Source organism: Scyliorhinus torazame, chromosome 19 (assembly GCF_047496885.1).
Source record: "Scyliorhinus torazame isolate Kashiwa2021f chromosome 19, sScyTor2.1, whole genome shotgun sequence".
Classification (NCBI taxonomy): Eukaryota; Metazoa; Chordata; class Chondrichthyes; order Carcharhiniformes; family Scyliorhinidae; genus Scyliorhinus; species Scyliorhinus torazame.
Window position 1 is genome coordinate 116,924,777 of NC_092725.1, and position 23,222 is coordinate 116,947,998.

A 23,222-nucleotide genomic window follows, 5' to 3' on the forward strand; every position below is an offset into this window, starting at 1 on the left:
TTTTTCACCCCCGCCGGACGTTTTTTTAAACAGGGGGTGAATGTGGTAAACACCACTGGTCACACACTACGTGTATTACAGTACTGCCACTGTACTACAGTTAACACAGTAAATCCCAGCCTGCTGGCTCCTCCCAGCAGGCGATGTATAGAAGTGTATGCTCTCCTGCGCTGCTTCCATTCTGGTTCCAGCTGCAGGAGGCTCAACATCTTGTGCAATAAAGCCTCAATAGTTTCGCCATTTTCGTCTCGTGGTCATTGATGGTACATCAAGGCCCGAAATTAATATTTTGCTTCCGTATTCACTAGAGAGAGGGACCTTGTTGCTCATGAGAACAGCGTGAACCAGGTTCAATAGACTCAAACAGGTTGATGTTACGAAGGAGGATGTGCTGGAAATTTTGAAAAGCATCACCCCTGGGCCAGACGGGATATACCAAAGGTTACTACGGAAAGCGAGCGAGGAGATTGCTGTGCTGTTGCCAATGATCTTTGCGAAGTGGCAGATGGAGTTCAACCTAGATAAATGTGAAGTGATTCATTTTGGAAGGTCGAATTTGAATGCTGAATTCAGGGTTAAAGGCAGGATTCTTTGAAGTGTGGAGGAACAGAGGGATCTTGTGGTCCACGTACATAGATCCCTCAAAGTTGCCACCCAGGTTGATATGGTTGTTAAGAAGGCATATGGTGTGTTGGCTTTCATTAACAGGGGGATTGAGCTTAAGAGCTGCAAGGTTTTTGCTGCAGCTTTATAAAACCCTGGTTAGACCACACTTGGAATATTGTATCCAGTTCTGGTCGCCTCATTATGGGAAGGATGTGGATGCTTTAGAGAGGGTGCAGAGGAGATTTACCAGGATGCTGCATGGACTGGAGGGCACGTCTTATGAAGAAAGGTTGAGGGAGCTAGGGCTTTTCTGACAGGAGCGAATAAGGAAGAGAGGTGACATGATAGAGGTGTACAAGGTGATGAGAGGCATGGGTAGAGTGGATAGCCAGAGACTTTTCCCCAGGGCAGAAATGGCTGTCACGAGGGGACATAATTTTAAGGTGATTGGAGGAAGGTATAGGGGAGATGTCAGAGGTCAGTTCTTTACACAGAGAGTGGTGGGTGCATGGAATGCACGGCCAGCGGAGGTGGTGGAGTCAGAGTCATTAGGGACATTTAAGCGACTCTTGGTCAGGCACATGGTAAATTGAAGCAGTGTAGGTTAGGTTGATCTTAGATTCGGATAAATGGTTGGCACAACATCATTGTGTACTGTTCTATGTTCTATAATGCTTTGGGCTGAGCTACACTGATGAGTGCCGTTTAGGAGAGTGGGACCTGTAAAGCCCCTATAGAAGAAACAAAACCCCTCATTAACTTTCTCTGGGGTAGAAAACAACCGACCCCCAGGTTCTCCCTGGCAGCGTCTTGCCGCCTTAACTGAGGAGCAAACAGTTGGTTAGCCTTCTCCCATACTCATATATCATCCCCTTTAAACACCGCAGCTGTCACGCCACCCGGCTAGTGGACAGTAGGTCAAACTGCATTTGCGCATCAAGAGCTCTGGCGGTAGGACACTTGCATTCTTCCTATCCACACCTGTTCTCCCATCAATATATGACTTACACTAGATGATCTCCCCCCAATCACTGCCTTTAACACCTCCCACACCGTAGATGGCAAGACCATCCCATTCTCATTCCGTTCAATGTAGTTCGTTATGGCCCCTGAAATCTTCACACAGAACCTGAGATCCGATAACAATCCCACGTGCAGCCTCCAACCCACATTCTGCACTCTCCCCCCTCTACCTTTAAGTCCATCACATGCGGTGCGTGGTCTGAGATAAACACAGCCGATCCTCTGCACTCTTCACCCCAGGTAGCAAGGTCCTATCCATAACAGAAAAATTGATAGGCAAATGTACCTTCTGTACTGACAAAAAAAAATGAAAACTCCTTGCTCCCGGGTGCATAAGCCACCTCGGATCCGCCTTTCCTGCCTATTCCATAAATGTCGTTCACACCTTCGCCATCCCTGTAGGTACCAGCGATCTGGGCCTGGAGCGGTCCAGCCTTGGATCCAGAACACAACTGAAATGCCCCCCCAAAATCAGCTGGGGTGTGTCTGGTTTCGGAATGGCAGCCGACAACCTTCTCATAAACTTGACATTGTTCCAATTCGGGGCATATACGTTCACCAACACCACAGCCCTTCCCTCCAACATACCTGTGGCTATCACAAACTGACCCCCTGGATCAGCCACTACTATGGCCACATGAAAATGAACCCACCTGCTCACCAGAATCGCCATCCCGTGTGACCTGCAATCAAACCCGGAGTGTAAAACCTGACTCACCCAGGCTTTCCACAACCTGATCCTGTCCCACACCCACAGGAGAGTTTCTTGTAGGAGCAGCACATCAGCACCCAGCTCTTTTAAATGGGACAAACTCTTGGTCCCTTCACAGGCTCCCCCACGCCCCACACATTCCAGGTTTTAAACTTTGTTGGGGGTATCTCACCTCTCCTCCCCCTCGAGTCAGCCATTTGCACCGTAGTGCAATATCCCTACCCAAATTCTCACCCAAGATGGCTGCCAGCCCCACCCCACTGGGCGAGAGAAAGAAAAGCCCCTGGTTACTGTTAGTTCACCACCCCCTGCACCCCCCCCTCCCCCAGGTGCACAGCCTTACTCCCTCCTCCAGGTGCACAGACTGCCTGGCGCCACGTCCTTCCCCATTCCCCCACCACACAATCACAAATTTATAGCTCGATCTGTTGCACCCCTCCCAACCTGGCCATACAGGCCACAGCCTCTACCCCAATCCCATTTGCTAGATCTTGCCACCCTACTGCTAGCAAAGTGGCTCTCAAACAGGGTCCCCTTAACATATCCCCTTAAACAACAGCCAATAAGTCCCTTTCCCCCCAAAAAAAATGCCCAAACACAAACAAGATCAGCAAACCTCTCTCCCCTTTTACAACCACCCTCCTTCAAAAGTGAAAATGGTAAAAACAGCAGCATAACTACATCATACAAACACTCCCCTTCATGCACAGAGTCCAAAACATTCCTCTTCACAGCAGCCCCAATTTCCCCTTGCTCCAGCATATCAAAAAAAGTGGTCATTTGAATCCCTTGTAGCCTGTAGTCACGCTGGGTACACCACCCCAAACCTCACAGCATTATAAAATACCGTCTTCGCTCTGTTGAAGGCTGCACACTTCTTCGCCAACTCAGTTCCAATGTCTTGATATATTCGGACTGTATGCCTGACCCAGTCAATATAGGGGAGGCAGTGGTGTAGTGGTATTCTGACTGGACTAGAAAACCAGAGACCCAGAGTAATACTCTGGGGACCCAGGTTCAAATCCCGTCACTGCAGATGGTGAAATTTCAATTCAATAAATAAAATCTGGAATTAAAATCTTAATGATGACCATGAAACCATTGTCGATAGTTGTAAAAAAACACCTGGTTTACTAATGTCCTTTAGGGAAGGAAATTGGTAGTCCTTACCTGGTCTGGCCTACATGTGACTCCAGACCCAAAGCAATTTGGCCGACTCTTAACTGCCCCCTCAAGGGCAATTAGGGATGGGCAATAAATGCTGGCCCAGCCTGCGACGCCCATGTCCCATGAGCGAATAAAAAAAAAAAAATTCTGAATCTTTTTCGCCCACTCCAAGACACTCTCCTTCCTTTGATAATTTTGGAAGTGGATTTCACCGCATGCAGTGGTTCATTCAGTCTTGGCTTTTTCCATTAAAAAAAAAATATATATTTAGAGTGCCCAATTCATTTTTCCCAGTTAAGGGGCAATTTAGCAGGGCCAATCCACCTGCACATCTTTGGGTTGTGGGGGTGAAACCCACATAAACACGGGGAGAATGTGCAAACTCCACACGTACAGTGACTCAGAGCCGGGATCGAACCTAGGACCTCGGCGTCGTGAGACACCAGTGCTAACCAATGTGCCACCGTGCTGCCCTGCTTTTTCCTGAGCGCCGATGTGCTCTGTCCAATTCCAGAGGGGTGAACACTTCACCCCGTCCCCTACCAGCTGAGAAAACATTTTGGGAAAATACTGGGTCGACCTCGGGCCCTCCACTTCCTCGGGCAGCCCCACTAACCTGAGGTTTAACTGCCGTGACCTATTCTCGAAGTCCTCCACTTTAAGTCTCAGGTCTTTATTACTTTCTGCCATCATCGGCAACTCTGCCTCCACCAAGGCAAACCGATCCTTGTGCCTCGCCAGGCCTCCTCCACCCCTTTTAGTGTCTCGCCTTGTCCCTCCCCTACTTTTGAACATCGCACCAACTTATCACGGATTGGGCCCAAAACCTCTTCAATTGTGGCTTTAAAAGATTCCTTAATTTCCTTGCCCAGCCGCTCGAACCGCCTGTCCAATTGTTTGCTGAACTTTTCAAGCCCCTGCACCATTACCATGGCCAATATGTCTAATATAATGGGCGCGGTCGCCATTTTCCCTCCATCACCTTCTTTCAACTGACTTCCTTCCAGAGCCTTTTTAACATCGGGCTTCTTTGTCGACTATTTCGCCACACCCCGTCAGGAAAGAGTTCACTTACTCAACTCACTGGGTTTGGGTGTCAAAAACACCGAAAGAAACGGGTAAAAGGAATCAAATACAAAGACCTTGTCTGGAACCACTGTTTGTGCACCTTGTCTTCACATGACGTCACTGGAGGTGCCTCAACACTTATTCTTTAAACTACAGAACTTTTAACACAACTGAAAGATCCACTATTAGGTATACTGTCCTTCAAGGAGACATTCAGTTCTCCCATAATTAGTCTCAAATGATCCATAGCTACCAATGTTTGCTTCTGTCCTTTTCCCTTTTTAGCCTGGACCAGAACTGTCCTTCACAGTGAGAGTATACCAGAGATGCTGCCTCGAGCACAGGCTAGATGACTCTTCCAGCTTTGTTTTAACTCCTCACAAACTTGGTCTTTTCAATCAGTGTGAGCTTCTACCACATTCTGGCATGGTGAACCAGAGACTTTTGGCCTCTAACAGTCTAGCTGCTTTCTCTTTCTCTCACACACTGGCAGACCAACCTGTCCATGATATTCAATGATATGTTAGGAAAGCCTCTAACCCAATATCACAATGGTTTCCTCTATATCTTCCCCATCTCAAAGCCTATCACCACTTTAAGTCTCAGGTCTTTATTACTTTCTGCCATCATCGGCAACTCTGCCTCCACCAAGGCAAACCGATCCTTGTGCCTCGCCAGGCCTCCTCCACTCCATCACCATGGCAATGATTATCTATCCTCGAGAGCCCGGTTCTCCTTTTATCTTGGAAGTAAATGGCCAGTTTAAAGTTTCCAACCTTACATTCTTTGGAGATTCTCGGTCTACCCACTGATAGTGAACAGGTTGCTGCCATGTCTCCAAATATAAACATCTTGCACCTTCTGCCCAGTAAAGCAATCTAGGCCCCCTCTAATTTCTAATAAACAAACTCCCCAGGCCTACTGTCATTCTGACCTTCAAACAGATCACATGACCCCCTTCATTTTACGTTAAAAGATATGGCGCCAAAACATAAACTTATAAACCTCATGATTGTACCACATTTAACTAGCCCTCCATGATTGGTTGGGAAACTTGGAAGTGGGATGCTGATAGATATTAAAGAGCCATAACAAAGTTCTTTGAAATTTCCCACCATTTGGCCAGGGATAAAGTTGAGAAACTTTTGTCCATCGGCTGTGGAATTGGGTTCCAAAGCCGCCATTGTTTTGGAGCTCTGAGTTTTGATTTACCTCCAGAATGGCTTCTGTGTTGTACATTCACACATCTGGTGTTAGCTGTGCCGGACACCACATTGGTAAGGATGTTAGCATAGGTACATCAAATGCATGCCAGACATGTACAGAGTAGGCAGACAACATCAGTGCTGCCATTTGAGTTAATTGCATCAGTTAATGCCTTCTCTTAAATATGCATAAACATGTGTACAGTAGGAATGACCCTCCACCAGTCCTGTTGAAAGGGATCACCAACTATTTGAAGGCAATGCTATCTCTAAGTTGCATGGGTGCACATCCATTCAGAACTTGGATGTATGCAGCGCAGTCCAATAACAAGCTGAACACAACTGACGTTCCCTTTAAGATGTGTGTCTGCATAACCGTACTAGGCACTAATCTTGGTCCACAAGGGACCATAGACATCTCTATTAGAGCACAGTAAGAAGTCTTACAACACCAGGTTAAAGTCCGACAGGTTTGTTTTGAATCACTAGCTTTCAGAGCGCTGCTCCTTCCTCACCTGAGGAAGGAGCAGCGCTCCGAAAGCTAGTGATTCAAAACAAACCTGTTAGACTTTAACCTGGTGTTGTAAGACTTCTTACTGTGCTCACCCCAGTCCAATGCCGGCATCTCCACATCATCTCTATTAGAGAGAGACAATTTGTTATTTGTATCTTGAATGTACTGCACAGCACAATAAACAAAGATGATAATAAGAAATATTGCTTGCAGGTTTGTTGCTGATTTATTTCTCCTGGCTGTTACAATAGTAGAAGAGTTATTTAAAGTTTCTAATGTTTAGTAGTAGTGGAGTTACACATACTGAAGGACTTTGTCCTGACTTCAAGGATTCTGCGCATAAAGCTTGCTCCTAGACATAGGTGCAGCAGCAGTCATTCCACCTTGACTACAGCATGCCATTAAGAATTAACAGAGGTGATTCAACACAGGACAAGCTGCTAGAAAAAGGATGAGAAGGACTCTCAGCAGGGTGTATTGCCCAGGATGCTCAGGGAGCAATTCTCTCTCAACCTCAGTGAGAAACAGTGTGTCAGGCATTTCTGCTTCACTAAAGATGTGGTTGCAACCACATCCTACAGGATGATCTCAAACAGCTCTGTACCTGGAGGCCTCACTTCAGACTGCACTATTTCAGCATGTGCAGCAGCAGCCTTGGCTGGCTGGCTGATGGACAACAGCAAGGGACTGTCGGAGTGACAGTGCTGGGAGGGTGAATGTTGTCAACCTGAGAGAGGACAGCAGATTTGTGTTACATGGAGCCATTGCCACATCCCCAGGATGGCGCCTGAATAATTCTAGCAGTCTGCAGAGGACAGATTGCTTGACTGCTTGATGCCCTGCAGATTCTTTTGGATACTGGTATCTGCAGCTGTGATGACAGCAGTCTGAACTTGTGTGGCAGCAAGCTGAGCTTGCAATGCAGAGATCTGAGTCTCCACTGCAACACCCAGCTAATGGGTCGTTCTGCCTACGCTACAATATAAGCTGAGAAATTGGCCATTTGAGGCTGCAACATGGTTGGGTCCACAATAATTAATTTTCACACTGAAAGGATGGGCTCCAGGCTCTGTAGAAAGTATCTGAAGTTTCTGCTGGGCTTCTCCCTGCTCCTTGATGATGCACGTGTGATGGCTGGCAGGTTGAATCAATCTTTTTATTCTGTACACCCATCATCTTTCTTCTGAAGCCTGCTCCATTTGCAGCAGAACTTGTGACCGCTCCCTCAGGGGAGCTATCACCAGTGCTATACTTGGCCTAGCTGCATATCACTGTGCCCAGTGACTCGCCACATTAGGATCCCTTTAAATTAGGCACAGTGTCAGTATTTGAGCTGTTGGCTGCAAGTCGGCGATTGGACTATTTCTCCATCATCACTGCCTTCCTACTCTTCCACTATTGCGCGACCAGTTTGCAGTTCTTGTCCATCTGAAAGGAGAAAAGCTAAAAGGTAAAGTTGTGGTAAGGCAAAGGGGAAGGGATACACACTTACACCGTTTGCAGCTGGTAAATTAGAAGACATTGAGGGGAACTGTGATGAGAAAGGAAAAATTAGGTGTGAGCACCCCTCATCTTCTATGTTTTCAGCCCTGTCACTGGTGATTGCTTGAGAAACAATCTACTATACTTGTACCTCGCTGCTGATTATTTCTTTGAAAATACACGACATTTTAACAATAAAGCAGTTCTTTTAGCTTTGCAAAGATTGTTTAAATTCAGTTCCTCGCAATGGGTTTACTAAAAGAAACCAGCAATACTTAGAATTCTGAACTGAGCTTAACTTGACCCAAATATTGCATGTTTATGCAGCTGTCTAGAATGCAATAAGGAGCTTCTTTTGCACAAACTCAGAATGCTTAAATGTTCTGTTTTGTGTATGTCAGTTTTCTTGAATGTGGTTGGTAATCATTGTCATTCCAGAAAACTTGGTAACTGAGTCAGAGGTGTTACAGTCTTAGTTGATGTTATAACTAGCTGGGAAGATCCCAGAATGGAACCCTAGATCAAAAGATTGTAACTTTTACTTTTTGGTTTAGAAAACGTGGAGGAACAGCAGTACAGGACCGTGAATTAGGTTTAACAACAAGAAAAAAACAATGATTAAACATGAAAAATTGGATGATACAATACTCCTTTATTCCGTCTTATCTGTGTTAAGCACAGATTTTAGGATTGACACATATGACAAAGTACTTCTTAAGCTACAATAGTCGTATTCACACACAAGGTCCCTTTTAAGCGCACAATATGACTGTGGTCAAATGCACACTCTGCACAGAACCCAAGTTTGTGTCTGTGGATTTCTCCTCAGAATCCCCCCCGATGTATTTCGAAACTCCAATCCCAAGAACATGCTTTAAAATCTTCTCATAATAAGGTTTTCCCTTAGCAGTTTGCATTCTGAAATCCAGTCCTGGTTTTACAAATCGCTCTTTTAAACAAAGCTTCTGCTCCACTTTTAACAGCGAATCCAGTCCAGGATTTTACGGCAATCCCTTTAGGATTTCTTTGTCTTGACTGCTGTGTAAACTGCTCACAATTGCTTTAACTCTCGATTCCCAGTTTAATAAGGACATGGGAAGTCCACACCGAGTAAAATAAAGAAACAAATCTGTTATTTACAGCACAATATATACACAGCCCAGTAGATCCCTTTCTGGTCGGTTTTACTGGCCGACCTTTTACACAGAGGTTAATAGAGATCCCCCACCCCTAACGGTGGAGCTTGTATTCAGCAAGGACCTGGAGGAAGATAATCATTCACACCTGAAGGCCCCGTGCAGGCTATTACACCCAGACTGTATTAAAATGACTCAAACATTTCATCTACCTCTGAAGTCTGCAATCCCACTTTAAATCTAGTTAATGCAATTGTCTCAAACTCAGAACATTTTGTTTACTCTTCCTTGAATTCTTCTTAACAATACCTTGGTCTCTGTTGTCTTAATTTCAGGTGTCTTAAACGTTCTTTCTGTCCCAATTCTCTGATCATCTGGATTGTATTGTGTTCCTAAGGAAGCTTGCATTTTTGCAACTGTCCAGCTTCTCCTGGCAGAATTGAGAGCTGTTCACTCCCCACTGTCCTGTCTCCAACTGCCTACAAATGCAGCGAAAACTAAAATGTAAAAGCTTTGTTACTTTACAATGCTCCAGTTACTGAGCAACACCGCAACCTCTCCTGGCCTACTTATTTACTCTTCAATCCAAAAACCTCTGCAAACATAATAATAACACAGTTGGAACTTAACTAAGCCGCACACATACAAGCACCGTTATCCAGCATTAGTCGAATTATAGGTTTTACCCTTCCAGGCAGATACACATTAAATTAAACACACTTACAACAATACCTTATTTCTAATGTTTACCAATACAAATATAAATTTCTTAAAACTACATTTGTTTTCCTAACATCTCCCCCTTTGAAAGAAAGAAATCTTCATAATCATGGACATTTGGATTGGATTTGTTTATTGTCATGTGTGGGTACAGTGAAAAGTACATGTAAATGGACATTTCTTTACATTGGTATTACATCCATTTTGCCCAAACTTAACATCACAAATATCTAACTACATAACTTATCGTACAACTAGTTTTTTTAGTTCACAATTACACGTGATAATATATAATTACAATGATTTAACCAAAACAAAGACAATAACAGCATCATTAAAATCTGTACATGGTAGATTATCATACTCAAGTCTTATGTTTCTATTTCTTCTGATTTTCAGTTTTAAACTCAGAAAATATTTCATTTATATTTTCCTTTTTGTCACTTGTAGGCATAGTTCCATTCTCAAGCCCACTTTCCAAATTCACATGGTATACTTTCATTTTGATTTAACACAGACAAAATGTAATTTTTGTGCATGACCATCTAATTTCTTCTCGTCAAAATCTCTTTTAGCTGTTTCAAGAATGTTGTTAAGACGCTTATGTTCACTCAAAATAGTATTGTACTCTTGCTTGGTTTTTTCTTTGAACATTTTGTGATGTTGTTGTTTCTCCCAATCCCATGTCAATCACTTCCTCTCTCTGAAGTTTCATAGTTTGTTCTAACCCTTCAAATATTTTGCACAATTTCTTAACTATCTCAGTGCAATTATCAGCAGAGTTTGAAAGGTCTTTGGAAAATTGTTCACTTGCCTTGCTTCCAAGGATTTAAATGTGGTCACACCCAAGGTGCAGGCAGAGAAATGGGTGACCACCAGAAAGGGCAGGCAGTCAGTGCAGGAATCCCCTGTGGTTGTCCCCCTCTCGAACAGATATACCCCTTTGGATACTGTCGGGGGGGATAGCCTATCAGGGGAAAACAGCAGCAGCCAGAGCAGTGGCACCACGGCTGGCTCTGATGTTCAGAAGGCAGGGTCAAAGCGCAGAAGAGTAATATTAATAGGGGACTCTATAGTCAGGGGCACAGATAGGCGCTTCTGTGGACGTGAAAGAGACTCCAGGATGGTATGTTGCCTCCCTGGTGCCAGGGTCCAGGATGTCTCCGAACGGGTAGAGGGAATCCTCAAGGGGGAGGGCAAACAGGCAGAGGTCGTTGTACATATTGGTACTAACGACATAGGCAGGAAGGGGCATGAGGTCCTGCAGCAGGAGTTCAGGGAGCTAGGCAGAAAGTTAAAAGACAGGACCTCGAGGGTTGTAATCTCGGGATTACTCCCTGTGCCACGTGCCAGTGAGGCTAGAAATAGGAAGATAGAGCAGACAAACACGTGGCTAAACAGCTGGTGTAGGAGGGAGGGTTTCCATTATCTGGACCACTGGGAGCTCTTCCTGGGCAGGTGTGACCTGTATAAGAAGGACGGGTTGCATCTAAACCGGAGAGGCATAAATATCCTGGCCGCGAGGTTTGCTAGTGTCGCACGGGAGGGTTTAAACTAGTATGGCAGGGGGGTGGGCACGGGAGCAATAGGTCAGAAGGTGAGAGCATTGAGGGAGAACTAGGGAATAGGGACAGTGTGGCTCTGAGGCAGAGCAGACGGGGAGAAGTTGCTGAACACAGCGGGTCTGGTGGCCTGAAGTGCATATGTTTTAATGCAAGGAGCATTACGGGTAAGGCAGATGAACTTAGAGCTTGGATTACTACTTGGAACTATGATGTTGTTGCCATTACAGAGACCTGGTTGAGGGAAGGGCAGGATTGGCAGCTAAACGTTCCAGGATTCAGATGTTTCAGGCGGGATAGAGGGGGATGTAAAAGGGGAGGTGGAGTTGCGCTACTTGTTCGGGAGAATATCACAGCTATACTGCGAGAGGACACCTCAGAGGGCAGTGAGGCTATATGGGTAGAGATCAGGAATGAGAAGGGTGCAGTCACAATGTTGGGGGTATACTACAGGCCTCCCAACAGCCAGCGGGAGATAGAGGAGCAGATAGGTAGACAGATTTTGGAAAAGAGTAAAAACAACAGGGTTGTGGTGATGGGAGACTTCAACTTCCCCAATATTGACTGGGACTCACTTAGTGCCAGGGGCTTAGACGGGGCGGAGTTTGTAAGGAGCATCCAGGAGGGCTTCTTAAAACAATATGTAAACAGTCCAACTAGGGAAGGGGCGGTACTGGACCTGGTATTGGGGAATGAGCCCGGCCAGGTGGTAGATGTTTCAGTAGGGGAGCATTTTGGTAACAGTGACCACAATTCAGTAAGTTTTAAGGTACTGGTGGACAAGGATAAGAGTGGTCCGAGGATGAATGTGCTAAATTGGGGGAAGGCTAATTATAACAATATTAGGCGGGAACTGAAGAACATAGATTGGGGGCGGATGTTTGAGGGCAAATCAACATCTGACATGTGGGAGGCTTTCAAGTGTCAGTTGAAAGGAATACAGGACCGGCATGTTCCTGTGAGGAAGAAAGATAAATACGGCAATTTTCGGGAACCTTGGATGACGAGTGATATTGTAGGCCTCGTCAAAAAGAAAAAGGAGGCATTTGTCAGGGCTAAAAGGCTGGGAACAGACGAAGCCTGTGTGGCATATAAGGAAAGTAGGAAGGAACTTAAGCAAGGAGTCAGGAGGGCTAGAAGGGGTCACGAAAAGTCATTAGCAAATAGGGTTAAGGAAAATCCCAAGGCTTTTTACACGTACATAAAAAGCAAGAGGGTAGCCAGGGAAAGGGTTGGCCCACTGAAGGATAGGCAAGGGAATCTATGTGTGGAGCCAGAGGAAATGGGCGAGGTACTAAATGAATACTTTGCATCAGTATTCACCAAAGAGAAGGAATTGGTAGATGTTGAGTCTGGAGAAGGGGGTGTAGATAGCCTGGGTCACATTGTGATCCAAAAAGACGAGGTGTTGGGTGTCTTAAAAAATATTAAGGTAGATAAGTCCGCAGGGCCTGATGGGATCTACCCCAGAATACTGAAGGAGGCTGGAGAGGAAATTGCTGAGGCCTTGACAGAAATCTTTGGATCCTCGCTGTCTTCGGGGGATGTCCCGGAGGACTGGAGAATAGCCAATGTTGTTCCTCTGTTTAAGAAGGGTAGCAAGGATAATCCCGGGAACTACAGGCCGGTGAGCCTTACGTCAGTGGTAGGGAAATTACTGGAGAGAATTCTTAGAGACAGGATCTACTCCCATTTGGAAGCAAATGGACGTATTAGTGAGAGGCAGCACGGTTTTGTGAAGGGGAGGTCGTGTCTCACTAACTTGATAGAGTTTTTCGAGGAGGTCACTAAGATGATTGATGCAGGTAGGGCAGTAGATGTTGTCTATATGGACTTCAGTAAGGCCTTTGACAAGGTCCCTCATGGTAGACTAGTACAAAAGGTGAAGTCACACGGGATCAGGGGTGAACTGGCAAGGTGGATACAGAACTGGCTAGGTCATCGAAGGCAGAGAGTAGCAATGGAAGGGTGCTTTTCTGATTGGAGGGCTGTGACTAGTGGTGTTCCGCAGGGATCAGTGCTGGGACCTTTGTTGTTCGTAGTATATATAAATGATTTGGAGGAAAATGTAACTGGTCTGATTAGTAAGTTTGCAGACGACACAAAAGGTTGGTGGAATTGCGGATAGCGATGAGGACTGTCTGAGGATACAGCAGGATTTAGATTGTCTGGAGACTTGGGCGGAGAGATGGCAGATGGAGTTTAATCCGGACAAATGTGAGGTAATGCATTTTGGAAGGTCTAATGCAGGTAGGGAATATACAGTGAATGGTAGAACCCTCAAGAGTATTGAAAGTCAAAGAGATCTAGGAGTACAGGTCCACAGGTCATTGAAAGGGGCAACACAGGTGGAGAAGGTAGTCAAGAAGGCATACGGCATGCTGGCCTTCATTGGCCGGGGCATTGAGTATAAGAATTGGCAAGTCATGTTGCAGCTGTATAGAACCTTAGTTAGGCCACACTTGGAGTATAGTGTTCAATTCTGGTCGCCACACTACCAGAAGGATGTGGAGGCTTTAGAGAGGGTGCAGAAGAGATTTACCAGAATGTTGCCTGGTATGGAGGGCATAAGCTATGAGGAGCGGTTGAATAAACTCGGTTTGTTCTCACTGGAACGAAGGAGGTTGAGGGGCGACCTGATAGAGGTATACAAAATTATGAGGGGCATAGACAGAGAGGATAGTCAGAGGCTTTTCCCCAGGGTAGAGGGGTCAATTACTAGGGGGCATAGGTTTAAGGTGAGAGGGGCAAGGTTTAGAGTAGATGTACGAGGCAAGTTTTTTACGCAGAGGGTAGTGGGTACCTGGAACTCGCTACCGGAGGAGGTAGTGGAAGCAGGGACGATAGGGACATTTAAGGGGCATCTTGACAAATATATGAATAGGATGGGAATAGAAGGATACGGACCCAGGAAGTGTAGAAGATTGTAGTTTAGTCAGGCAGTATGGTCGGCACGGGCTTGGAGGGCCGAAGGGCCTGTTCCTGTGCTGTACATTTCTTTGTTCTTTGTTCTTTGACTACATCTTGTGTAGTATCACCGATAAGCATTTTAAAGTCAGTGTCTCTGGTTATTATCTCAAAGATCACTTTGCAATGTCAGCACTTCTGGTTTATGATTCACAATTTCCAATTTTTCAGGTACTTCAGTTGTTTACTGATTGTCCATTACTGACTTTAATACATCAGTAATGTTACTTGCATCAGTTCTTTGCTCAACTGTATCAGCATTCCACAATGAGTTTTTATTCATGGGAACAACTTTTGAACCATGACATTCCATTCTGGGGTAGGTGGACCTCTACAAACGGGATGGTCTACACCTGAACCAGAGGGATACCAATATCCTGGGGGGAAAATTTGCTAATGCTCTTCGGGAGGGTTTAAACAAATTCAGCAGGGGGATGGGAACCTGAATTGTAGCTCCAGTGTACAGGAGGTTGAGAGTAGTGAGGTCATGAGTAAGGTTTCAAGGTCGCAGGAGTGTACCGGCAGGCAGGAAGGTGGTTTGAAGTGTGTCTACTTCAACGCCAGGAGCATCCGGAATAAGGTGGGTGAACTTGCAGCATGGGTTGGTACCTGGGACTTCGATGTTGCGGCCATTTCGGAGACATGGATAGAGCAGGGGCAGGAATGGTTGTTGCATGTTCTGGGGTTTAGATGCTCCAGTAAGCTCAGGGAAGATGGTAAAAGAGGGGGGGGTGGCAGTGTTAGTCAAGGACAGTATTACGGTGGCAGAAAGGACGTTTGATGAGGACTCGTCTACTGAGGTAGTATGGGCTGAGGTTAGAAACAGGAAAGGAGAAGTCACCCTGTTAGGGGTTTTCTACAGGCCTCTGAAAAGTTCCAGAGATGTAGAGGAAAGGATTGCAAAGATGATTCTGGATAGGAGCGAAAGTAACAGGATAGTTGTTATGGGGGACTTTAACTTTCCGAATATTGACTGGAAACGCTACAGTTCGAGTACTTTAGATGGGTGAGTTTTTGTCCAATGTGTGCAGGAGGGTTTCCTGAAACAGTATGTAGGTAGGCTAACAAGAGGCGAGGCCACATTGGATTTGGTACTGGGTAATGAACCAGGCCAGGTGTTAGATTTGGCGGTAGGTGAGCACTTTGGTGATAGTGACCACAATTTGCTTGCGTTTACTTTAGCAATGGAAAGGGATAGGTATATACTGCAGGGCAAGAGTTATAGCTAGGGGAAAGGCAATTATGATGCGATTAGGCAAGACTTAGGATGCATAGGATGGGAAAGGAAACTGCAGGGGATGGGCACAATTGAAATGTGGAGCTTGTTCAAGGAACAGCTACTGCGTGTCCTTGATAAGTATGTACCTGTCAGGCAGGTCGAGCAAGGGAACCATGGTTTACTAAAGTAGTTGAATCACCTGTCAAGAGGAAGGAGGCTTATATAAAGATGAGACAGGAAGGTTCAGTTAGGGCGTTTGAGAGTTACAAGTTAGCTAGGAAGGACCTAAAGAGAGAGCTAAGAAGAGTCAGGAGGGGACATGAGAAGTCCTTGGCAGGTAGGATCAAGGAAATCCCTAAAGCTTTCTATAGGTATGTCAGGAATAAAAGAATGACTCGGGTAAGAGTAGGGCCAGTCAAGGACAGTAGTGGGAAGTTGTGCGTGGAGTCCGAGGAGATAGGAGAGGCGCTAAATGAATATTTTTCGTCAGTATTCACACAAGAAAAAGGCAATGTTGTCAAGGAGAATACTGAGATACAGGCTACTAGACTAGACAGGATTGAGATTCATAAGGAGGAGGTGTTAGCAATTCTGGAAAGTGTGAAAATAGATAAGTCCCCTGGGCCGGATGGGATTTATCCTAGGATTCTCTGGGAAGCTAGGGAGGAGATTGTAGAGCCTTTGGCTTTGATTTTTATGTCGTCATTGTCTCCAATGCCAGAAGACTGGAGGATAGCAAATGTTGTCCCCTTGTTCAAGGGGAGTAGAGACAACCCCGGTAACTATAGACCAGTGAGCCCTACTTCTGTTGTGGGCAAAGTCTTGGAAAGGATTATAAGCGATAGGATTTATAATCATCTAGAAAGGAATAATTTGATTAGGGATAGTCAACACGGTTTTGTGAAGGGTAGGTCATGCCTCACAAACCTTATTGAGTTCTTTGAGAAGGTGACCAAACAGGTGGACGAGGTTAAAGCAGTTGATGTGGTGTATATGGATTTCAGTAAAGCATTTGATAAGGTTCCCCACGGTAGGCTCTTGCAGAAAATATGGAGGCATGGGATTGAGGGTGATTTGGCGGTTTGGATCAGAAATTGGCTAGAAGTAAGAAGACAGAGGGTGATGGATGACGGGAAATGTTCAGCCTGGAGTTCAGTTACTAGTGGTGTACCACGAGGATCTGTTTTGGGGCCACTGCTGTTTGTTATTTTTATAAATGACCCGGAGGAGGGCGTAGAAGGATGGGGGAGTAAATTTGCGGATGACACTAAAGTCGGTGGAGTTGTGGACAGTGCGGAAGGATGTTGCAGGTTACAGAGGGACATAGGTAAGCTGCAGAGCTGGGCTGAGAAGTGGCAAATGGAGTTTAATGCAGAAAAGTGTGAGGTGATTCATTTTGGAAGGAGTAACAGGAATACAGAGTACTGGGCTAATGGTAAGATTCTTTGTAGTGTGGATGAGCAGAGAGATCTCGGTATCCATGTACATAGATCCCTGAAAGTTGCCACCCAGGTTGATAGGATTGTTAAGAAGGCGTACGGTGTGTTACTTTTATTGGTAGAGGGATTGAGATTCGGAGCCATGAGGTCATGTTGCAGCTGTACAAAACTCTAGTGCGGCTGCATTTGGAGTATTGCGTGCAGTTCTGGTCACCGCATTATAGGAAGGATGTGGAAGCATTGGAAAGGGTGCAGAGGAGATTTACCAGGATGTTGCCTGGTATGGAGGGAAGACCTGATGAGGAAAGGCTGAGGGACTTGAGGCTGTTTTCGTTAGAGAGAAGAAGGTTAAGAGGTGACTTAATAGAGGCATACAACATGATCAGAGGGTTAGATAGGGTGGACAGTGAGAGCCTTTTTCCTCGGATGGTGATGGTTAGCACGAGAGGACATAGCTTCAAATTGAGGGGAGATAGATATAGGACAGATGTCAGAGGTAGGTTCTTTACTCAGAGTAGTAGGGGCGTGGAATGCCCTGCCTGCAACAGTAGTGGATTCACCAACATTAAGGGCATTTAAATGATCATTTGGATAAACATATGGATGATAATGGAATAGTGTAGATGGGCTTTAGATTGGTTTCACACGTCGGCGCAACATCGAGGGCCGAAGGGCCTGTACTGCGCTGTAATGTTCTATTGCATCCAGCTTCTCCTTCATTTCCTCCATTTTGCTTTGAAGTTCAAAATCTCATTGTTCTTCTCTTGACAAAGTTCTAACAGTTCGTTAATTTTGCTTTTTAATTCTGCATTCAACAAATTATTTTTCTTGTTCAAGACATTTTCCACAATCTAATGCTTGAAGTTCACTATGTTTCACCTAAAGATCAACCTTTGCTAAGTTTGCCTTTTCAAGTTTATTCTTTAGACAGTTCAAGTCCCCAGTCAAAAGTTTCACTTTCCTGACTGATTCTCAATTGCTCTCATCAGTTCCCTTTTTTCATTCACAAACTCCTCTTTAAGACAGAAAATCAACTTTCACGTATGAATCAGGTTTTTTTCAATTGCATGTTATCTGCAATAAGTGCCTCATTTTTCTCCATAGTAGTTTTCAAAAGTTTGTTAAGATTATCATGATAAACTACCTGTTGGAATACAGGTGTCACCCATGAGTCAAATCATACCTGGGATGAAATCTCTTCCTCCAATAGGTAATTTAGCAATAATTCCCACCGTAACAATTCCATTTACAAAATTGCTTCTTAAATTAACTTCACATGAAGAAAAGGTTCCTCCCTTCCATTAGTTTCCCTTCATATATTTTCCTTCATAAAATTTCCTGGAATATAAACTATATCATCAGCGACCATCAACGGTTGATCTGCTCCCATATTTCTAAACATTTGAATTTGTTTACTTATTTTTATAGGCGAGGAAGAGAAAACTTCTCCCTTTGAAACAAAACGTCCTTTGTTTTTCTAACAGAGGGATGTAATATTGGGCCAGACTTTGATGTCAAAATAATTACGAGGCTAATGGCGCATGGCATTGTATATGGACAAATGGAACAGCAACGCCAGGAAAGGAGTAGAAAAGTAGTTAAATTTGAATATCCAATAATAGCAGCTGAAGTTCCACCACCCTGCTTGTTAGCTTTGTGAAATTGGCATTTCACTATCTGCCTCACTATTGAAATACATTGAATGTGGAAAGGAGTTTTTGGTATCTGGGGATCCAGGTGGCCAGGAGCTGGGGGGCCCTACACAAGCTCAACTTGACGAGGCTGGTGGAGCAGGAGTTTGAAAGGTGGGATATGCTGCCACTCTACTTGGCGGGTAGGGTACAGTCGGTGAAGATGACGGTGCTCCCGAGGTTCCTTTTTAAATTCTAGTGCCTCCCCATCCTGATCCCTAAGGCCTTTTTTAAGCGGGTCAGTAGGAGCATCATGGGAGTTGTGTGGGCGAAAAAGACCCCGAGGGTGAGAAGGGTGTTTCTGGAGCGGAGTAGGGACAGAGGAGGGTCAGCATTACCTAATCTGTGTGGGTATTACTGGGCTGCCAATGTGGTGATGATACGCAAGTGGGTAATGGAGGGGGAGGGGGCGGCGTGGAAGAGGCTGGGAGATGGTGTCCTGTGTGGGCACGAGTCTGGGAGCACTGGTGACAGCACCACTGCCGCTCCTGCTGACTAGGTACACCACGAGTCCGGTGGTGGCAGCGACTTTGAAAATTTGGGGGCAGTGGAGGCGCCACAGGGGTGAGGTAGAGGCTTCGGTTTGGTCCCCGATCCGGAAGAACTATCGGTTCGTCCCGGGGAGAATGGAGGGGGGGTTCCTGAGCTGGCACAGGGCAGGAATTAGAAGGATGGGGGACCTGTTTTTAGATGGGACATTTGCGAGCCTTGGGGCGCTGGAGGAAAAATTTGGGCTTCCCCCGGAAATACCTTCAGGTACATGCTGGTAAGGGCGTTTGTAAGACGGCAGGTGAGGGAGTTCCTGCTGCTTCCAGCATTCAGGATAGGGTGCTCTCGGGTGTGTGGGTTGGAGAGGGCAGGGTCTCGGCGATCTACCAGGAGATGCAGGAGGAGGAGAAGACCTCAGTGGAGGAGCTAAAGAGTAAATGGGAGGAGGAGCTTGGGGAGGAGATAGACAAGGGTACATGGGTGGATGCCCTGGGTAGGGTTAATTCTTCCTCCTCTTGCGCCAGGCTTAGCCTGATACAATTTAAGGTTCTTCACTGAGCGCATATGACAGGGGCGACGCTGAGCATGTTCTTTGGGGTGAAAGACAGGTCTGGGAGGTGCTCGGGGAGCCCAGCAAATCATACCCATATGTTCTGGGTGTGCCCGGCACTGGATGGGTTCTGGAGGGGTATTGCGAGGACGATGTCTAAGGTGGTGAACACCCAGGTTAAGCCGAGCTGGGGGTTAGCACTATTTGGGGTATCGGATGAGCCTGGAGTGCAGGAGGCGAAAGAGACCGGTATTCTGGCCTTTGCGTCCCTGGTAGCCCGGCGGAGGATTCTTCTACAGTGGAAGGAGTGCCGGGGGGGGGGGGGGGGGGGGGGGGGGGGGTACTTTGAGTTTTCTACTGTGTTTATTATTGCTTAATGGGGGGTTTTTATATTGGGGGAATTCGTGATGCCGTTGTAAGATGTTTATTCATGTGTTCTTTGTTGTTTTTTCTGTAAGGGGGGGGTTTGTTGAAAATATGTAAAAATTTGAATAAAAATATTTCTTAAAAAAAATACATTGAATGTTATAAACTTGTAATTGTGCAGTAAACACAAATATCCATTAAACCCACCACTTACAATCTAAATCACAACACTAGAAGGTAGAAGAAACTAGATTTCAAAGTTGTGATCATATTGTTTTTGTAATCAGGTTTTGGTGCTGGTAATGGCCCAGGCTGAACCTCTGCCCTTGGCGTTCATGCAGTTATTTAAAATCCAAGTAATCATTGCATCTATCATCAATTTTATATATATTTACTAATACCAACATTTGCTATTATTTGGATCTCAAAAGAAAAGGTAATGCAATTCAAAGCTGAATTTCTGACTAGCATTTATTGATGTGTACCCAAACTGCTGGGTTTAGCAGCATTTCATGCATACAGAACTCTTTAATTGTACAATATAACGTTTTTTTTGTGTTCAATGGGTATTATTGCATGAAGCGTATCCAAATTACTCATTTATTTGAATAGGGTGCTTGCGAAATACAATATACAATTACTGTTCCAGTGTCAGTTGTGTTATGTATCTCCACAGCTAAAATCACTGCATTATCTCGATGTCATTGTCAATGTAATTTTCAGATCGCTAAAGAGCTTCCAGAAAATAGTCAGCCGTTGTCAAATTAAATAGCAATAGGTACTAAGGTGCCTTGCAGGTATTAGAAACAGCAAAACAATAAAACACGCGGTATTGAATTATTTGGACCCTGGTTATGTTGAATGTCATTCTTACAATTTATGACATCATCACAACCCCTCCATTACCGCTTTGTATCGAGCTGCAGTCAGCTTGTTGCACAATATTTATCACACCAAGAAGAAAAATAGAATTACGGTTTAGGCAACCGGATGGATGGTCACACCGGCAAGTTTTAAAGATTCACACCAAGGCAGTTGCCCAAATCTGACAAGACGCGCGACGAGCAGTAGATCCAACTAATGCATTCCACCGCCGAGACAGCCAGCGAAGCGTTTCTTAGGAGAGGCAAGGTGTACATTTTTCTTTAACGGCGTAAAATCCTAAAGCGGCGAAGGGATTTCCATCAGCCAAGATCAATGGCACGCCGACGATGGATGGAAACCGTTGGGCTTCCCCCCCGGGTGTGTGCGCGCGCGGCTGAGCTGGTATTTTGTTCCAGTTAAGTTTCACGTATTGGGGAAAGCAGCGGTAGAGTAAAATTAAAAAAATACACACGGTTGATTTATCAGTCCGGCCACGTTTATCACCAGCCCCCCCATCCCGTCCTCTCTCTGCCTCTGTGGGGATATTTGGCTCTATTGGGGGGGTGGGTGGGGGAGGGAGAGAGAAAGCGCGCTGTAGAGATAAATAAACGTTTCCGCAGAGAAAGAAATGTAAAAGGAGGAACCGAGCATGAAAGATGTGAACCTGCCTCACCCCCCTCGCTCACCCGACTCCACCTGTCTATTTTCTGCTGTCGTCCTGGCTCCTGTTTCCCGAGGAGGGAGGCCAAAGGTCATAGGGTAAAGGGCAGCACCCAGCATCCCCGGTGCAATACACAGCCATCTTGGAGTTATTTTAGGAGATAATTCATGCGGTAAGTTTTAACGTTTTCTTTCTTTATTTCTCGCCCGGAGCCACCCGAGCTCCGTCCCCTCGGCGCCGGCGGCAACTTTTTCGATGAAAATGTTGCCGAGCGCGGCGGCGGGGAGTGCGGATTCGCCGTGTGGATGTTGGGCGGCTGCTGTGCCTTTTTTTTTTGTCTGGGCTCTGACTGAGTCCCCCCCCCCTCTCTCTCTCTCTCACTCACTCTCTCTCACACATTCTCTCTCTCTCTCTCCCTTTCTCTCTCTCTCACACACACACACGCACACTCTCTCTCTCTCTCTCTCTGGCCTAATTGAGTACCATTTTTCAAAAGAAAAGCCGACAGGCCAACCCAAGCAGCGAGGAGCCAGGGAGCAGAGTAAGATCCCGACCCCAGTACACAGACATATACCTCAGGCACTGGGCCTGCATCCGACTTTCGCCCTCCTCCTGTTCCCCCTCACACTTTACATCATCATCCTCTTCATCCAGATACATTTTACACCCCCACAGCCGAGCTATGTGACGGGTGTTTCCGCAGTTCTGGCTACAAATTCCCCATTTGCCCTTTGCTGCAATTTCAGAAATTCATTATACCCGCGTTATGTGGGGTCCTGGTTCAGTGTGTTGCATTTATCTTTTTTTTTTAAACAGTCAAATCCTCTTTATTTTCTTTTCGGATGCAACGTGTTTATTTTAAGTTGCCCGTGGAAGTTGGATTCATATTTTGTTTCAAACATAGTTTTGGTCCGCGCTCTCAGCATTGTTTGTAGAAAGTTCCTGGGGTGTAATCACAACGTGAGACATGGCGATCATCTCAGAATTGTGTTGCACATCCAAGGGCAAACAACATATTCTTTAAAAACATGTAGTTGGCGATTTGGATTTTGTTTCAGTGGCTATCATAATTTATAATCCACGTCACAAACCCTTTACTGTTAAATTACCTATAATGGGAAGAGCTGAATATCTGGGCTTTGTAATCAATTTTATTATCCCAAATAATATTTTGCTGCTATTTGTTTTTACTGTTTGTAATCTTGTACAGAATTTTAAAATGTAAAAATATTGAGTCGGTTTTGAACTATTGCAATTAGATTTTCATTTCAAAACCTTTTCAGCATTGTGCAAAACGTATTCATGCATATTCTTGAATTTTAGGCAGAAATTTACTTTAATATTTTTGTACATTGTCAGAAATTATTTGAGACATATGGATTGACATTTCCAAACGTAAATTGGATGTTGAGCCATGTTTAAGCATAACATAAATCCTTGGTCTAAAAAGGTAGGAATAAATTTGTTTTTTATGAACAACCTAAAATTCAAATATGAACTTAACTTTGCATATTAATTGGATTTATGAACTGTTACAAACCTTAATTGAACATTGATATTAAGGGTACCAAGGCAGTAATTATAGGCACTGTAGTGTGTGACCATATGATTTAAAAATTGCAGTACTTTTGACGTCATCAGCACTGGTACAAGATGTAAGTTTCAAAACATACAAGCTTGTGTTGCTGACTATGCTAAACAAATAGAACTTGTAACTTTTGCATTTGACTTTATACTTAGGTATTTTGATAGCACCAGCGGAGGGGATGTTTTCTTAACCC

The 23,222-nt window shown here is 45.1% G+C and overlaps 1 protein-coding gene and 1 long non-coding RNA gene across 2 annotated transcripts in view; one reads left to right on the forward strand and one right to left on the reverse strand.

Annotated features, from left to right (window-relative positions):
- Positions 1–6,498: 6,498 nt before the first annotated feature.
- On the reverse strand, positions 6,499–21,564 carry LOC140396456 (uncharacterized). Its single transcript, XR_011936543.1, has 2 exons — positions 21,467–21,564; positions 6,499–7,723 (listed from the first exon to the last, which is right to left on the reverse strand). It is a non-coding gene; the product is annotated as an uncharacterized lncRNA (long non-coding RNA).
- A 23-nt stretch (positions 21,565–21,587) lies between these two features.
- cnot2 (CCR4-NOT transcription complex, subunit 2) overlaps positions 21,588–23,222 on the forward strand; it is a 204,802-nt gene continuing 203,167 nt past the window's right edge. The window contains 2 exon segments of the mRNA XM_072485099.1: positions 21,588–21,613; positions 22,801–22,891. Of these exon segments, the coding sequence (XP_072341200.1) occupies positions 22,856–22,891 (36 nt within the window). The 5' untranslated portion in view covers positions 21,588–21,613; positions 22,801–22,855.